The sequence below is a fragment of the Neocloeon triangulifer genome, unplaced genomic scaffold, assembly GCF_031216515.1.
Source record: "Neocloeon triangulifer isolate White Clay Creek 2 clone unplaced genomic scaffold, ASM3121651v1 ptg000003l, whole genome shotgun sequence".
Classification (NCBI taxonomy): domain Eukaryota; kingdom Metazoa; phylum Arthropoda; class Insecta; order Ephemeroptera; family Baetidae; genus Neocloeon; species Neocloeon triangulifer.
Genome location: NW_026775546.1, coordinates 4,120,879 through 4,136,553, shown reverse-complemented (window position 1 = coordinate 4,136,553; position 15,675 = coordinate 4,120,879). Strand labels below are relative to the sequence as shown.

The following is a 15,675-nucleotide window of genomic DNA, read 5'->3' as shown; positions in this document are numbered from 1 at the left end:
GTAAATATGTGTTATACATACAATTTATTTTTCTTTCTAGTAAATCCACAAATTAACGTTATAAGTTATAAAGCGCAGGTAAAAAATTAAAAATTGTATTAACTTATTTGATAATTTGAACTTTGTTGAAAATGAAAAAGAGCAATAAAAGGCGGTTAATTCATCTCTGCTCTTGTGAGAAAAGCACACAAGCGTTGTGCCTTATCACCTTTGCGCCCTCGGCATTTCCTGAAATATTATTTTACATCCGCGTCTCGAGCACCACTTTGGGGCTAATCAGCGCCTCTCTTAACCCTTGCCAGCCACATGGCTCGGCCCCTTAGGTGCACTCGGCGGGCAAGGGCTGACGTAAGAAGAATGACATCACCTCCAGCAGTATATTTGATAACTCAGGCCTTCTTTCTCCTTTCGAACATCCTGCCCACGACCATCATTTTTTTCTTTTGCACACGAGCCCACAGCTTACTACTCCGAGGATGGCTACGAGTGATCTGAATGTGTATTATATTGTTCCGAGAGCGGCGGCGCACTTGCAGGTAGACCACTCGCCGGAGAAGACCACCGATAAAAACGCTCCAACATGCCCAAGTGCCCCAGGTGCGATAAGGAAGTTTACTTTGGTAAGAAAATTGTTTTCAATTCGGATGCCTAGCAAATTTTAGAATCAAACCGTTTTTTATTTATTATTAATTTCCAAAGCATTTGAGATAAGAATTTTATTTATTATTGCGGATTATTTTTCAATATTATTTGTCGTAATTAATTCCAAAATAATTATATGTTCATATAATAAGCAAAGAAGAAATTTGCATTTTGCTCGTTTGCATCATCATTAATTATGGAAAAAATTATAAGTTATAAAACGAATTAATCAAAAATTTGTTAAAAAAAATTGATTTATTAATTTTAAAATATTTTTTAGCCGAGAAAAAAACTTCCCTCGGCAAGGACTGGCACGCATTCTGCTTGAAATGTGAGAAGTGCAAAAAAGTTTTGCAGCCAGGTAGTCACGCCGAGCACGAAGGCAAGCCCTATTGCAACAATCCCTGCTACAGCGCCTTGTTTGGACCTGGAGGTAATTTTCCCTTCTGTTTTATTTAGAAACTTCTTTTCTCTCCCTAATTTCTACCTTTAGAAATGCTTTACTCGACTTGAGAGTATGTACTTGAGTTACGCACTTGAGATAAAAATTGTAATCAGCTTGTAAAACTTCTGTATTATCATTAATGGGCAGATAATTTAATATTACAATTAATTTTTAGGCTTTGGCCGAGGTGGTGCCGAGAGCTACAAGTTCAACTAGTGCGAGCAACACATTCCACCAGCAGATTTCTAAAAAATTCCCAAAAAAGAGAGTCAATCAACGAGTATACCTGAAATATGATACCTGACGGTGGATTATCAAGATTCATACATTAAAATATTTTTCAAATTTTATATTTATTAGTGTATTTTGAATTTTTCAAAAAGGTAGCCAAACCACTAATTCACAGTCACAAAGGAACAGCAATACAGTTGTGTGTCATTTTGCCTATTGCATTAAACAAACGAAGCCATATTAAGGCCAACCTCATTCCCCGACAAAGGCGTTAGATTTTTATTTCAAACATTCCTCGAGCAATGCCCCGCCGACAAGTCAAAGGTTTGAAGGCCTTTCAAGTGAAATGAAAGGAGGGAGAGAGTCTTCTCCCATCGATTTTTTTTTCTTGGTGCTTCTGTACGTAAATAAAAACATTTTGAAGCACTGGTATTGCCTCTGTTACGGCGCACAGATTATTACTATGCTTTCATTTTCCTCGCTCGATTTGCTTTATCGCTTTAGATATATATTTTATCATTTTTGTTAAAAAAAAAAAAAAAAATAGAGAAAATTACATTTTTGTCCTATATTTATAATTTATTATTTCGATGCCGTCAGATTCCATGAGAGAGGATTAATGAAGTCCATTTATGGTTATGAAATAAGAACAGCTGGTTTTAATCAAGGGCAACAAGAATAATTATTGTTCAAGTCTCTAACAAAATTATGTTTAATTGTAAGTTAACTTAATTACTTCTTTTCAGTCTCTTTATTTTCCTTGTTGATTTTTATGCTTGAAGATGATGGGGACAAATATTAAAAATGAATATTTTTTATGTGAAGAGCTGGGTTAATTTTTTTTTATAAAATTTCATCAAGATTATATGAAATCATAATTTTTTCTTAAATTCATTTGCTCCATAATCATGATCATTTTTCTTATATAAAATTTGACGTGAAATTTTATTTTATTTGTTTATTTGCCAATTTCCTTGTAATTTAATTTATTTGTATGTGGCATAGTTATATAAATTCATAAAATTTGATTATTTTTGCATATTTTGCACTATAAAGTGAATAAGCAAATTAATAACCAAGATAAAATTATTACTTCTCTAAACTTGTGGAGGATGAACACTTTTAAATTCTAATAGAACTAAAAATAAAAACGATGCAATTTTCACATTTTGAAAAATACCGGTAAATAGATATTCAATTTTTTTACAATTAATTTTTCATGTTATATGTATTACATTTGCAGCAAGATTGTCTTTAAATGTGAAAAATAATAGCGAGAATTTTTTTAATTTCTTTTGCTGACAAATAATTAAAAGAAAATTTATGGCGCATAATATTTAAATGATTATCTTGACTTGTATATTTCAATAATTAAAAATAATATTATTCCGATGGTGGTCCTACCTTTTTTGTCGGTCGTGCAGGTCCAGGTCTGAAAAAATTAATTATTCTTTTATTACACGCTGTTATGAAATGAAATTGAATGTAAACAATGTGGACAAGTAAACAACAATAATAATAAAATATGAAAAAGATTCTCAACTCTCAACCACCGCAGTAAATTCTGAACATGTTTCTATGAATCATCAACGGTCAACGCTTTCACTCCTCAATCTCTACTTTTATTCATAAAAATAATTCTTGCTAAACAAATAATTAAATTTTCAATGTTTAAAAATGCATTAAAATTTTTTATATTTTCCAATTCTATATCACTGCATTGCTTAAAACCTTTGAAAATTTAAATAAATTTTGCAAATTGAAGTTTATAATAATTTTTGGTATTTATGTAAATTTTAAACATTTAAGTTGCTTATTTTCCTTTTTTCAAATAATTTTAGAGCTTAATTATTAATTTCTTTTGAACTTTTATTATTAAACAAATACCCAAATAATAAGATTGGAGCTTGCCTTCCGCAAGCTCAATAAGGGCACAGGCCGACAAGACACTTTGTCTTGGCCTGACCCATAAAAAAAAAAATTATTCGTGTTCCATTGTTTTCTAAATTTCAAAGTTATGAAATTATGAGGAAAATTGCACCATTGATGGTCATTCCAATGGATTGTAATTTTAGCCAATTTCTGCAAAAAATAAAGAATGAAATTACCTGACAGCACAAAGCGACGGTTTGCCGAAGTCCTAAGCTTCACCAAAGACACTAGACTGGAAAATCCCATTCAAAATTTCTACGAAATTCCGTAAAAAACAACGCGCTACATAAGTGATCAATGCCACTACTTGTCGACAACCGGCAAAGAACTGAAAGAGGAACGTGCAAGTAGGCAACCGGCTCGACATCGTTGCCTACCTGTCAGGATGGTAACCTGCCGATGGCCGTGCCCCGCCCCTTTAAAATGAAAACAACAAACAGCCTTCTGCGGAAGGTGGCGAAGGAAGTGTGAAAAATTATGGAAAATGCGAGTTTTTCGCCCTGCGGCAAGAGCGTTTGAACTTTTGCGCCTTTGGCGGGGCAAAGGGCGGGGCGGCTGCGCTCGGGGCAGCCGTCGTTGGGTTCGGCCGTAGACGTCAAATCGCAAAATGGCAGTGGTGAGAGGGTGATTGGATAATTCGCAGCCTAATCCACTTGATTAAGTGGGCTTTGAAAAGGCCGAGGGCCTCAGGGAGGCGCGCCGCGGCCGCCCCACGTTTCTGCGAAAGCTGCCGCCGGCCCAGTTCGCCGCACGAGGCCCCCAGGGGCCGAGAAAATGGTGATAGCAATGCCGGAGACGAACAAGCAGTCGCCCCTGGCCGTCGCCTGCGTCTCCAACGCTGAAGAGTCGCCCAACATTATCGTCTACCGAAAGGTGAACTTCGCCTTTTCGCCAAAGACAACAAAATTCGGGCAAATTTGAGCTCATTTTTATAAGGAGGCAGTTGTTTTGGTTGTTTGTTTGGGCCTTACAAGGTTCACACCTGCTGCCAATTTGTACATGTATTGACTGTTTTCCGAACCATGTCCTGATTGGCCAGCAATTTTGCAAATTTTCTTTGTGATTTTTAAATACATTTTAGTCTTCATTGAAGTTCAGCATTCTGTTTTGAATGCGTCGATTTTTAATTTAAAAATAAGTTAAATTTATATTTTTACTTAAATAAATATAATTAATTTTACTCTAGAAAATTGATTTAAAATCTCATAAATTGATATTATCTTTGACTTCTTTCCTTTGTTTACCAACACTGCCTCTTTTCTCATTATAAATTGGAGCATCTTGCTCTTTGTGTTGCACTACACACAAGAGCCACCCACTATGTAGCAATTAAACCACTGTGTTTATAAGAGCTCTCTTTGTGTATCCTTAGGCTCATTCATCCTCTCTCTCATCTTTTCACTTTTTTTTTATCTTTGTATGTATTTCAGATGGAGAAAATCGTCGAGCAAATGCAAGATGAATCAACTGGTGTCCCAGTTCGGACGGTAAAAAGCTTCATGTCCAAGATTCCGTCAGTCTTCACAGGCTCCGACTTGATCGCATGGATGATGAAAAATCTGGACGTCGAAGATCAAAGTATATTTTAATTTTGGCTATTTTTACTCTCGAATTGTAAGCATGTCGATTTCCACAGTTGAAGCTTTGCATGTGGCTCATTTGATGGCGTCGCACGGCTATTTCTTTCCCATCGATGACCACATCTTAACCGTGAAGAACGACGGCACATTCTACCGATTCCAGGTTTATTTTAAAATCTCTGGAAGTGATTGTTTTTTAAACAGAGATAAATTTTCAGACTCCGTACTTCTGGCCGTCAAATTGCTGGGAGCCGGAAAATACAGATTACGCCGTCTACTTGTGCAAAAGAACAATGCAGAACAAGGCCAGACTGGAGTTATCGGATTTTGAGGCGGAAAATCTTGCGCGACTGCAGAAGATGTTTTCCAGAAAGTGGGAATTTATCTTTATGCAGGCGGAAGCTCAAAGTCGTGTTGACAAAAAGAGAGACAAACTGGAGCGGAAGGTACTTGACTCTCAGGAGAGAGCTTTCTGGGACGTGCACAGACCTGTGGTAAGATTTTAAAAGCAAAAAATTATTTTGAAGTTTTAATCTTTATATATTTAGCCTGGATGTGTGAACACTACTGAAATAGACATCAAAAAGGCTTGCAGTATGAATAAACCAACCCAGCAGAAGTCGCTTCCGATTGCCAAGCCTTCTCCGAGCCCCATGTTTCCTCTAGAGGCGAGCAACATGGCAGCTGCTGTGATAAATGCCATTAGCGTGTCTGCAGCTGTCACCACCACAGCCCATGTTGAGCCCCAGAAAGACCCAGTTATCGTAGTAAAAAGAGAAATTGAAACCCTAAGACAAAAGATCGATCGACGAAACTTCAAAATATCCAAAGTGGCTGAGAGGTATTAATTGTGCAGAAGTAAAAAAGTATGGGGACTCAAACTGATATCACTTTGCAGTTATATTTCCTATTACGAGCAATATTACGAGTACGATCCATTTTTCACTCCACCTGAATTACCAAATCCTTGGACTTCTGAAAGTTTGGAGACATGGGATCCAGAAAAGCAACTGTAAGAATTTTCTATAGCAATTCATTTTATTATAATTTGTTCCTAAAAATTTCCAGTGAGGTATCAGCTCGTAGGGTTAAGAGGTGGGCGTTCAGCTTGAAAGAGCTGATGATGGACCCTGCAGGCAGGGAGCACTTCAGCAAGTTTTTGGATAAGGAGTTTAGCGGGGAGAATTTAAAGTAAAATCGGTGTTTTAAATGATAAGATCAACAACTTGTAACACAAATTATTTTTCAGGTTCTGGGAGGCTGTGGAAAACCTGAAGAGTTTGCCGCTTTCTCAAGTGGCGTCTGAGGTTGATTCGATCTGGAATGAGTTTCTCGCCCCTGATGCGAAGTGTTCTGTCAACATTGATTGTAGGTCACTTGAGCTGACAAAAGAGGCCATGGCCACGCCCTCAAGATCGAGTTACGATGTAGCTGCTGTAAGAATAAGCAGAGAAAATTTAATTAGTCAACATTAAAAAATCCTTAATTGACAGGCTCATGTTTATCAGCTAATGAGAACTGACAGTTATCAGCGATATTTGAGATCTGAAATGTACAAGGACTTCTTGACTGGAACAAAAAAGAAGGTAATTTAGTATTTTTATTTTTATCAATTAAACGCTCATGAACAATTTTTGCAGACCTCAGTGAAGGGCATCAGGTCGATTGTCAACTTCACCGGCAGAAAGGACACCCTGGTGCCTAGCACCTAAGTTTACCATGGACGCTCCAGTGTTGAATATTTTGATGCCAAAGATGAAAATGAGTGTTATTTTAATATTCTGTTTAGAGCCAAACCGTGAGCCCTCTCTTTCAATGTTGAAAGCGAATATATCAAGAGATGCAATAATTAAAATGCAGAAATTTATGTGTAGATATTTTAAAAACGAACTCTGCAAATAATTGTATAACTACCAGGATACTGAGATATGCTTCACGTGTTACACAAAAGCGGAGAATCTTCCTTACTGTTAAATGTTGTAGATGCTAATAAGAAAATTCACGTGCAGTATTCACAAACTATTGTGTAATAAGCATTTAACTGCTGTTCTATAAGTGTTCTTCTTCTATTTATTGAACTTCACACTCTCTGTACATTTTGTGGAAAAACGTACACGGATCAAAAAATGATGACTAATGTTAAGGCTGCTTTTATCTTAAAAAGCAGATCTACGGGTATTTAAATGCATTTTACGGACAAAACACGCAAAAATTAATGTATTGAATGGAACCCTTTGATTGGCTCCATGGCAATGTATGATCTTTGCTGCCAAATTTATTCCAGGTGTTGCCACAAAGATTGTTGAAATTTTGCTACTTGAAGCAAGAAGCAAAAATGAAATTGTGAAAATTTATGTATAACAATAATACGCAGAGCCAAAGAACAAGAGTTATTTTTAATTTTTGACTACACTTACACCATGAAATATCTATTTTTTCTGAGGATTGGAATTTTGTTTAGATCCACCATTGAGGTCACTCAGATAAATTTTGCAATTCTGCAACAGGTGTGATGAATTTTTGAAGAAGAAAAACTCATTTTATCCAGATATTACATTTATTTCGAAAAATAACCCTCAATTATTGGTGCCGATTATCAAGCACATGAATAATAATGGAAAGGGTTAAATTATATTTTTCATAGTTTTAGTCGTTTTAGTCAAGCTTCTCATGTTGAAGGTTACCGAGAAAAATTCTTGCTAAATAGTCTTGCCTACCTTCCACTAAATTGGCATTACTCAAATGGCAAAATGTATATGCCTGTCATCGTATTTAACAATTTTGCCAAACACAGACGCTTGATAATGTGAGGCACACACGTGTGTCTCTCGGCATAATGGGAAAAAGCTTTCGCAACCTCTTCCTTTTTTATGTCGCAGCCCATCTGCGCTCTGTTATAAAAAGAAAAAAGCTAAAGAAGCTCGCCGCGAGTAATTAGAATTTTATTTCCTGTCCTTCAAACGTGGGGAGAGTGGGGTGATCATTAAATTAAGGAACGCTGCTGCGAGGCAGTCGCGGCACTTGTTTTCAAAAGTAAACGAGTGGACAGAAAAATAACAAACCGGTTAATTAAGTATACCAATAATCGCACCTAAAAAGCACCTACTTTTTCAGAACAAACGTATAAATTGCCTCCAAAATATAAACTCAATTAACCTGATAAATGTTTGTAATTAATTAAAAAAAATATAAGTCTGAGAAAAAGGAAATAAGTTTAATAAAATAACCGGTAAGTTTGCTTTTGCAGCGCAATATAATCGTTATTTCCAATTGGTGCTCAAAAAAGCACTCAAATGCGTATACACCTGGCGGTGGTGGGGGCGGATGTTGTGATCCTCGAGAGAAAAAACAACAAAATAATGAGCCTCGAGTCGTTTTGAAAGCAATGGCCGCTGGTGCACAATTTGAGACGTGCCTTCTGAAGGGTTGAATTCTTTTGCCGTCCGAATTTGGCCCGAATGCAGTGGCCATGGCGACAAGCGGTGAGTCCGACACGCGAATTTGCAGTGGGTTCTCGCGTTTTTAACAAAAGGGGCCCCTTATTGATTCGCAACCTCAAGTCCACTCACCTATGGCATTATGATGATTTTTATGGTGGATTGTGATTCTGCATTGCAGGCAGCTACTCGTCTTTAATTGAGGAAGACAACTGGGACAACGGCTCTGAGGCCAACATGGCCAGGGCCTCTTTGATGAATGGGCACCTTGTTTTTTGGGTAATTTTTTAAAATACAAATTTTAAATAATTTTAAACTTGTTAAGAAGTTAAAAATTATTTAATTTAAAAAAAAAATCAATATACTTAGTAGCCAGTTATTTATGTATGCTTGAGAACTTATATTTTATTCTAATTATTTCTTAATGCAGCTTAAATCTTGCCTTGTCGACTCCGATCTGTTGCAAAACTTTGAGGATTTGATTGACGGACCTCTCCTATATGAAGTTCTGCAAAGAATGTAATTATAAGATTAAGTCATCAGTATGATGGATTAATTTAATCATTTCCTAAAACAGTGATCCTGATGGCAATCCATCTACAGAGGTTCAGGAGTCTCATGGAGACCCTACAGTTCGACTAAAAAATTTAGACATTGTTGTCAATGGCCTCAAAGTTTTTTATGAGGTAAATTTGTAAAAAAAATATGGTATTTTTTCTTTGTTATTTTTAATTCATAATTTTATTTGCAGAAGGAGGGTCAAGGCTCTGTGCTTTTGTCAGTTCCCGACGTCTCTCTATTGGCCGTCAATCCTGATGATGGCGATGTTTCTGTTACCTCTGAAGCACGTCTTCTCTTGGTACTATTACTAGGGGCGGCTGTACAATGTCAGGAGAAGGAAAATTTTATCCTCAAACTCAAATCACTGCCTGTCGACGTTCAGTTGAAAATAGTAGAAAACATTAAGGAGGTACAAGAGTTTTATTAAATTTGACTTTTTTTATTTTTTTAAATTTTAAAATAACAAAGGTCACTGAGGAAGGAAGCATTGTCCTGAGTGGAGAGCAGGCAACAGACCAGATGTCTTCAATTTATAAGATGGCAAAAGATCGAGACCGTTTCATGTCCCAATACATCAAACTTTTGGCCAAGGATGGTCGAGAGGACGGAGTTTCTCGAAGGAGCATGTCTGTGGACGACAGCACCAATGCTATGCATCATGTTGTTGAGATTGCAGAGTGGAAGTCTAAATTACGAAGAAGGACACAAGAACTGTAATGCATAATTTTAAGATATTAATGACATAATTACTTAATTTAAATTATAGAGAGGAAAAGGGAGAAGCTCTGATGGAGTGCAGAGAGGAGTTAGAAAGCATGAAAGAAATTGTTGGAAAATTAAAGCAAGAGGTAATTTTTTTATTTTAAAACCTTAGTATCAGGCAGTCATTTAAATGCAAGCTTTCAGCATCCAGAAAATGAAAAAAAAATGTCCAAAGAACTTGACTATTGTTATTTTTCTTTTGTTTATATTTTTTAATTGGAAAATTTTGTTTGTGAAATTTTGCATGTAAAACTTTGTTTGTAAAACTCTCATCTTTTCTCTCAATTGTATTGAATTTGTATAATTTTGAATGTATGAATGATGTATCCCGTTATGGGCAGCAATTGCCTTTGTGATATATCAATAAACACAATTTGCAACTAAATTATTCATGTACTCTCTTTCAGGTTTCAGATTTAAGTTCTTCTGCTCGATCGGCCAAGTTGTACAGAGACGAACTTGATGCTGCCAGACTTAAAGCCGAGAGGTGAATTAAAATATTTTTTTATTTAAGAAATTGAACTAATTGAATTGAATTTTCAGGTGCGAAAGAGTTGAAGCTGAATTGGGTAGGGCCAGGGACAAACTTAGAGATCTGGAGTATTTGAAATCATTGACGAGCGAACTTCAGAGCGATAATAGGTAGGATGATTGAAATAAAAATGACTTGATAATCATTAAAATTTACAGACTGTTGGTGGACCGAACACAGGACCTTGAAGAACAGCTGTCGAGAGCAAGGGCACGATCAGAAGCCATCATTGATTTGGAGGCACAAATTGCTCGTCTGAAGCAATCGAATAATGATGGAAATCAAGACAGAGAAGAGTTGCAGGAAAAAATTAGGGATTTGACTGAAGAGAATACACAGCTTCAACTAAGACAGCTTTCCCTTGGTCGATCCGATCCGAAGAACGCGAGTCAGGAACTAGATCCCAACCTTAATGACGGAGGTTTGTTTTCTTTGAAAATGCAAATATTTGATTCGCTAATTTTGATAAAACAGTTGGCAGCGGTGGCAGTTTGCTAGATCAGCTGCAAACAAGCGCTCAGAGTGAGGTTGTTAAGTTGAAGATGGAGAATTCTCGGATGCGAGCGGAACTTGACTCTTTAAAAGAAAATCTGTCCTTGGAAACAGCCAGTTTGCAAACTGCCTTAGACAATGAGAAGAAAAAGTCGGCCCTAAAGGCAAGAATTTTAAATTTTACAGTCTTCAACAGTTTTAAAAAAATTTTAATTCAGGTTGAAGAACTTCTTTCTTCTGAACGGGTGCATCGTCAGCTGCAGTCGACTCTCGAAGACACTGTCCGAGAATTGACCAATGAAAAGAAGGAGCTTGGCTCGCAATTGCAAGACTCTGCGATTCAATCTCAAAAGCTTGCCACTGAGTTGCAGGAATCAAAGCAGCACATTGTTGAATTGTCTGACAAAGTGTCCCATTTGGAGTCTGTGCACAGGGCCAACGGAGTGTTGTGGGAGGCTGAAAGGACCAAGCACACCTCAGGACAGCGGGAAATTGTTCTGCTTAGGACAGAGAAAGAAAGGGCGTTGGAAAATTTGGCAACCAAATCTGCCCTGCTAGACGCGGAAATTTCCAAGCGGAGAGAGTTTGAGGGCAAAGCAACTGAACTCAAGGCTGCCCTGAAAGTGGCCAAGGACACTATCCAGAGGTGTGAGCTTTTAGCTGAAAATTCATAAGCCATCTTTTTAAACAAAAACTATTGTGTACAAAAACAATTATGTTGCATTGCAGATCTTCTGAGCTCGAGCAGCAAATGAATGAGACTATCAGTCAGCGAGACTTGTTGAATAACTCATTGAAAGATTTACAAAACAAACTGACGCAGGAGAAAATAGATAAGGAGAAACTAAACAGCCAGCTTGACTCTGTTTTTAGCACTGTCAAGCAAATAGCAAATTGCGAGAACATAGATAGAATCACATTGACCGATTACGAGGCCATGCTGACTTTATTAGCGCAGAATCCTGAACTTATCAACACTTTGAAAGAGAAGCAGAAAGGAATCACAGAGGTTTGTGATTCATAATTTTATTTAATGGGGCAAGTTTTGATAAAATTATTTTAGGGAGGAGTCTGTGTGGAAACTCCAACTGAAGCTGAAATCCAGGCTGAGGTTGATGCAAACAATAAAATGCAGGAAATTGCTGAGCTTCAAGTATGATAATCTTTTTAGTTTGCAAAAAATTTCTGAATTTGTATTTTAGGTAAAAATTTCTTTGCTTGAGTCCCAAATTGCCTCATTACTCAACCAACAAACGGCTCAGCAGCTGGCAAATACTCAGTTGGCAGCTGAAAAAGAAGAGGTTTGGATAATAAAACTTATTGAATTTTATTTAAATTAAATAAATTTTAGTTGTGTCACCAACTTGAGAATCAAGTGGCTCAAAATAGCCAGCTGGCCCAGGATATGGCTAACCTTCAAAAGATCCATGAAACTCTTAGCATGGAGTATGAGGCTGCTAGGAATGAGCGTGAGTCTACAAGGAGTGAACTAAAGGCTGCACAAAAGGAGCTCAAAGTAGCAACAGCAGAAATCAATGCACTCAAAATCACCAACCAAGACCAAGAACTTCTCAGAATTGAAGCAAAGACACTTGCCAACCTTCGAGCCGAACATTCAAAGCTGAAGGTTCGATCCAGAAATTAAGTTAAGATAAATATAAAGCAATAAATCTTACAGGAGGACTTCAGGCAGCTCTTCTCTGCCTCTGAAAGATTGAAAATGGAGGCCAGATCAAGAGACGATGAACTGAGAAGGACAAGGGTTGAACTGGGAACAGCAAGGATAAACACAAGGCAGCTTACCACAAGTCTAGAAAATGAAAAAGAAGTTAATACTAGATTAAGTGCCAGACTCACAAGAGTCGATACTAAGCTTCAGGTTTGTAGTTTTATTTGATAACTATCTAATTGTAAGTCACAATAAATCATTTATACTTTGCAGCTGCTTGTTGGTGTTGCACATTCTCTCGAGGAAGACAGGCGGAGTCTCATGAGCCATGTTACGTCTCTTTTGAGCCAATACCACGAACTCCTTTCAAATTCAATGGAGGACAAGGAGTTTTTCCACAGCCAGGAAAAGATATTCTTGTAAGAAAAAATTCATATATTCAGCTTTCAAAATTACTAATTGCTTTGTGTTAGGGAAAAACTCAATGGACTCATGAGGCAGAAGGAAAACTTGGAACAAAAAATTATGGACCATTATCGGAGGCTCGACAGCTGTTCGACAAAAAAGTATAACCAGAGTTTTTAAATTATATTATATTAAGCCACATTTTATAGGAAGGGGTTTGGTGCCAATTTAGTCAAAAAAGTTAGGAAAGCTGGTTCGGACATCATCAGCAAAGTTCCTAGAGGAAGAAGCCGATCGAGAAACACTGCCGAGGGAGCAGACACCTCTGCGTCCTCTGATTTGAACACAACTCACGATTCGGAGCACAGTTCTGACGAGACAGTGTCCGATCACGGTAGCGGCCTTCCTCTCGATTCGGACACAGATACGTCTTTGAGCACAGTTGGAACCAGAAGGGCTATTTACTACGATGACGATCATCCCTCTTCAAGTCTAGGGGTGTGTTTTTTAATTTGTTTAATTTAATATTATAGTGGTCTTAAAAATAAAAATTGCAGGAGCCTCTGGACAATCCAACCAACGACACAAAAGAGAGGAACATTTTGGTCTACAACAAAATATCAGCGGTTGTCGGGACGACAAACAACGTGCAGTCACCCGGCTCCAACCACAACAATCACGACACCCCTGATCAGCCGAAACCCGAGAGCTCCATCTGGTATGAGTACGGGTGTGTCTGACATAAGGCCCCCACCCCCAAAAACCCCCATTCCTAATCAAAACTTTGATCAGGGCAACTCACCACCACTTTTTGGATACTTAACTTATCGACTGAATTTATTGCCTGTGGTGATTCCGTACAGCAGCTTTTGTAAATCCCGACTTTACATCAATTAATTAACAAGCACACTCTGTAGTCAGATAGTTACCCTCAAGCAGCAATGAATCCATTTTTTACGGTGCTAAAGTAATAAGAAACAGCTCAATATCGAGTGCCTTTTCTTGCAATTAATGAGCTGTATTTTGGCCCAAGGTCAAATGAGACCAGCAAGGCTTTTTTGGAAACTAACATTCTCGCGCACAACATTTTGCAATGACATGTCAATTTCCTATTATCTAACTTTTTTTAGATATTTATTGTTGATTTGGTCTCTTGTTACTAAAAGTATTCAAGTGCAATTTTGAATGCAGCCTAGTAGTTTTAGAAACATAAGGTTAAATTTTGGATTTTACTAATCTTGTTGCACTCTTGTCACAAACTTTTATAGTAGTTTTAGAAACTAATCCTACCATTGCTTAATGTGGGGGCCAATTTTTTCACCATATTTTTGCCGCTTGTATATTTTATTTCAATGATTTCCATCTACGGAGGCCTTTAAACTACCTTTTGGATTTTTTTACTCAAAGTTTTATCGATAGACAATTGCGCATTCTTGAATAATGCATGATGCCTTTTTAACGCTGGAACCATTGTGATTTTCTTTTACTGGAAAATTTCCTTACGAGTAGGGATAATTATTTATTTTTAACAACCAAGAGGTCTTTTGTAAACTAGATATACGAAATTGTGCCTTTCTTTTCGTGTAGCCATGTAAGTAGTTATCAAAAGTAGTGATCTCTTTAAATTTTTGGACACTCTTCTGCGTCACTCATGTTTTGTAATATTATTATGCACTTCTACGATCAACGAAAATTGAAAATATGAAATGATTGTTTTGAGAATTTTAAATACATGATGTGCAAACAAAACGTGAAGATTCATATAATTTCAAGGCAATTTATTCCCTCAGCTTTGGGAATGTCGTTTTCTCAAGTGAATCATTAGTTTGTTTCCAGAGTCGAAAGAAACTTTGCAGAACAAACATGTAACTTGCGCAGTGCATTTAGCTTTGTGTTCCTTGTAGTGGTTGGTGCATTGAAATTGTTGGTCACAAGCTGAACACGAAACGGTCACGTTGTGATCAGTGACCTTTGACTTGCTGCACATTTCTTGGCAGCTAGGGCATCTGACCTTGACGTGGATACGTCTTTGATGAACTTTCAAAAGCGAGTTCGAAGCAAACCGACGTGGGCACTTGGGACATTTGATGGTTTTGGGGAAGTGTCGGCCAGTCAGGTGCGGAATTAGATCGCATTTTTGCTCCACCCTAGAAAATTTATTACAAAAAAATCTAATTTTCTAAATCATTTAATCCTGGCTCACCTGTAATCACACAAAGCGCATCCAAATAATTTCTTCTTCAATTTTTTAGCGTGCGTCGCGTGAAAGTGATTTTTCAATTCCTCCTCCAACTTAAAGTACCGCCCGCACTTTGCAACTTTGCATTTGACGGCCTCCTTTTTGTGGGTTTGGTTGACGTGTACGCGGTACTTTCGGAATCCATCCAGTTTTAAGCCGCAGTAGACACACTCAAATGACGAGATGACCTTTTCCTTTTGGTGCTCATCCTTGATGTGTTTTTCCAAATCATTTCTAGTCAGAAAATAACTCGGGCATTGCTTGATGAAGTTGCATTTGATGGAAATGTCACTGTGTCTTTTTTTAACATGCTTCCAAAGGTCTTTTGTGCGCTGGTACGTTTTTGGACAGTAAACGCACTTGACTCTATCCGATTTTTCATCAGATTCTTGAACATCAGGCAAAGAATTTAAAACCACTTTGCAGGGCTTCGTAAAACCTTCTAAAAATTTTATCCTAATTACATTTCACAATTTAAATTTGCAAGTAAATGTTACCTAGGTAATATTTGTATATTGGTATATTTTCTGGCCACCAAACGCACCAGACGTCATCACCGTCATTCCCATTCTCATGTTCAAATCTTTAGAAATCTTAAAAAAAGATTGTTAAAAAAAATCAGATATTATTACCTAGCGTCGCAAACGCAGTCCCAGCAGCATCGACTCTCAAACAAAGTGTTCAAGTCCAAGTCAACATTAAGCCGGCTAATCCACCAATTTGACAATTTCTCTATGTCAACCTCGAA

General features: G+C 37.3%; 4 protein-coding genes and 1 long non-coding RNA gene across 5 annotated transcripts in view; 3 read left to right on the top strand and 2 right to left on the bottom strand.

Moving 5' to 3' along the window:
• Window positions 1–3,760, bottom strand: part of LOC132193245 (uncharacterized) — an 84,042-nt gene extending 80,282 nt beyond the window's left edge. Inside the window, exons 1-2 of the long non-coding RNA XR_009441420.1 lie at window positions 3,427–3,760; window positions 2,723–2,750 (exon numbers count right to left, since the gene is read on the bottom strand). This is a non-coding gene — a long non-coding RNA (uncharacterized LOC132193245). The remainder of the gene's footprint in view (window positions 1–2,722; window positions 2,751–3,426) is intronic.
• On the top strand, window positions 462–1,871 carry LOC132193244 (cysteine-rich protein 1-like). The gene is made up of 3 exons (XM_059613787.1): window positions 462–620; window positions 923–1,075; window positions 1,263–1,871. The coding sequence occupies exons 1-3, from the start codon at window positions 581–583 to the stop codon at window positions 1,301–1,303; spliced, it is 234 nt and encodes a 77-aa protein (XP_059469770.1). The 5' UTR covers window positions 462–580; the 3' UTR covers window positions 1,304–1,871.
• Window positions 3,661–7,295, top strand: LOC132193239 (regulator of G-protein signaling 7). The gene is made up of 10 exons (XM_059613781.1): window positions 3,661–4,123; window positions 4,681–4,828; window positions 4,887–4,993; window positions 5,049–5,324; window positions 5,379–5,671; window positions 5,729–5,842; window positions 5,899–6,021; window positions 6,080–6,266; window positions 6,324–6,416; window positions 6,471–7,295. The coding sequence occupies exons 1-10, from the start codon at window positions 4,025–4,027 to the stop codon at window positions 6,540–6,542; spliced, it is 1,512 nt and encodes a 503-aa protein (XP_059469764.1). The 5' UTR covers window positions 3,661–4,024; the 3' UTR covers window positions 6,543–7,295.
• Window positions 7,296–8,146: 851 nt separating this feature from the next.
• Window positions 8,147–14,437, top strand: LOC132192636 (girdin). The gene is made up of 21 exons (XM_059612687.1): window positions 8,147–8,312; window positions 8,449–8,546; window positions 8,698–8,786; window positions 8,845–8,953; window positions 9,019–9,237; window positions 9,297–9,541; window positions 9,595–9,676; window positions 9,998–10,077; window positions 10,134–10,232; window positions 10,281–10,543; window positions 10,597–10,778; window positions 10,833–11,260; window positions 11,344–11,623; window positions 11,678–11,767; window positions 11,817–11,915; window positions 11,966–12,241; window positions 12,293–12,493; window positions 12,557–12,702; window positions 12,757–12,849; window positions 12,898–13,186; window positions 13,246–14,437. Exons 1-21 carry the CDS (start codon window positions 8,300–8,302, stop codon window positions 13,426–13,428), a joined length of 3,564 nt encoding a protein of 1,187 aa, XP_059468670.1. The 5' UTR covers window positions 8,147–8,299; the 3' UTR covers window positions 13,429–14,437.
• LOC132205681 (replication initiator 1-like) lies at window positions 14,412–15,203 on the bottom strand. Its single transcript, XM_059634927.1, has 3 exons — window positions 15,189–15,203; window positions 14,892–15,136; window positions 14,412–14,835 (listed from the first exon to the last, which is right to left on the bottom strand). The coding sequence occupies exons 1-3, from the start codon at window positions 15,201–15,203 to the stop codon at window positions 14,475–14,477; spliced, it is 621 nt and encodes a 206-aa protein (XP_059490910.1). The 3' UTR covers window positions 14,412–14,474.
• Between the last annotated feature and the right edge of the window lie 472 nt (window positions 15,204–15,675).

Coding starts and splice junctions, on each gene's coding strand:
- LOC132193244 (XM_059613787.1), top strand. CDS start 581: ATGCCCAAGTGCCCCAGGTGCGATAAGGAAGTTTACTTTG. Junction 621..922: donor CGATAAGGAAGTTTACTTTG/GTAAGAAAATTG, acceptor AATATTTTTTAG/CCGAGAAAAAAACTTCCCTC. Junction 1,076..1,262: donor CGCCTTGTTTGGACCTGGAG/GTAATTTTCCCT, acceptor ATTAATTTTTAG/GCTTTGGCCGAGGTGGTGCC.
- LOC132193239 (XM_059613781.1), top strand. CDS start 4,025: ATGGTGATAGCAATGCCGGAGACGAACAAGCAGTCGCCCCTGGCCGTC. Junction 4,829..4,886: donor TCTGGACGTCGAAGATCAAA/GTATATTTTAAT, acceptor CGATTTCCACAG/TTGAAGCTTTGCATGTGGCT. Junction 5,843..5,898: donor TGGGATCCAGAAAAGCAACT/GTAAGAATTTTC, acceptor AAAAATTTCCAG/TGAGGTATCAGCTCGTAGGG.
- LOC132192636 (XM_059612687.1), top strand. Junction 8,787..8,844: donor TATGAAGTTCTGCAAAGAAT/GTAATTATAAGA, acceptor TTCCTAAAACAG/TGATCCTGATGGCAATCCAT. Junction 10,779..10,832: donor AGAAAAAGTCGGCCCTAAAG/GCAAGAATTTTA, acceptor ATTTTAATTCAG/GTTGAAGAACTTCTTTCTTC.
- LOC132205681 (XM_059634927.1), bottom strand. Junction 14,836..14,891: donor TGCGCTTTGTGTGATTACAG/GTGAGCCAGGAT, acceptor TAAATTTTCTAG/GGTGGAGCAAAAATGCGATC.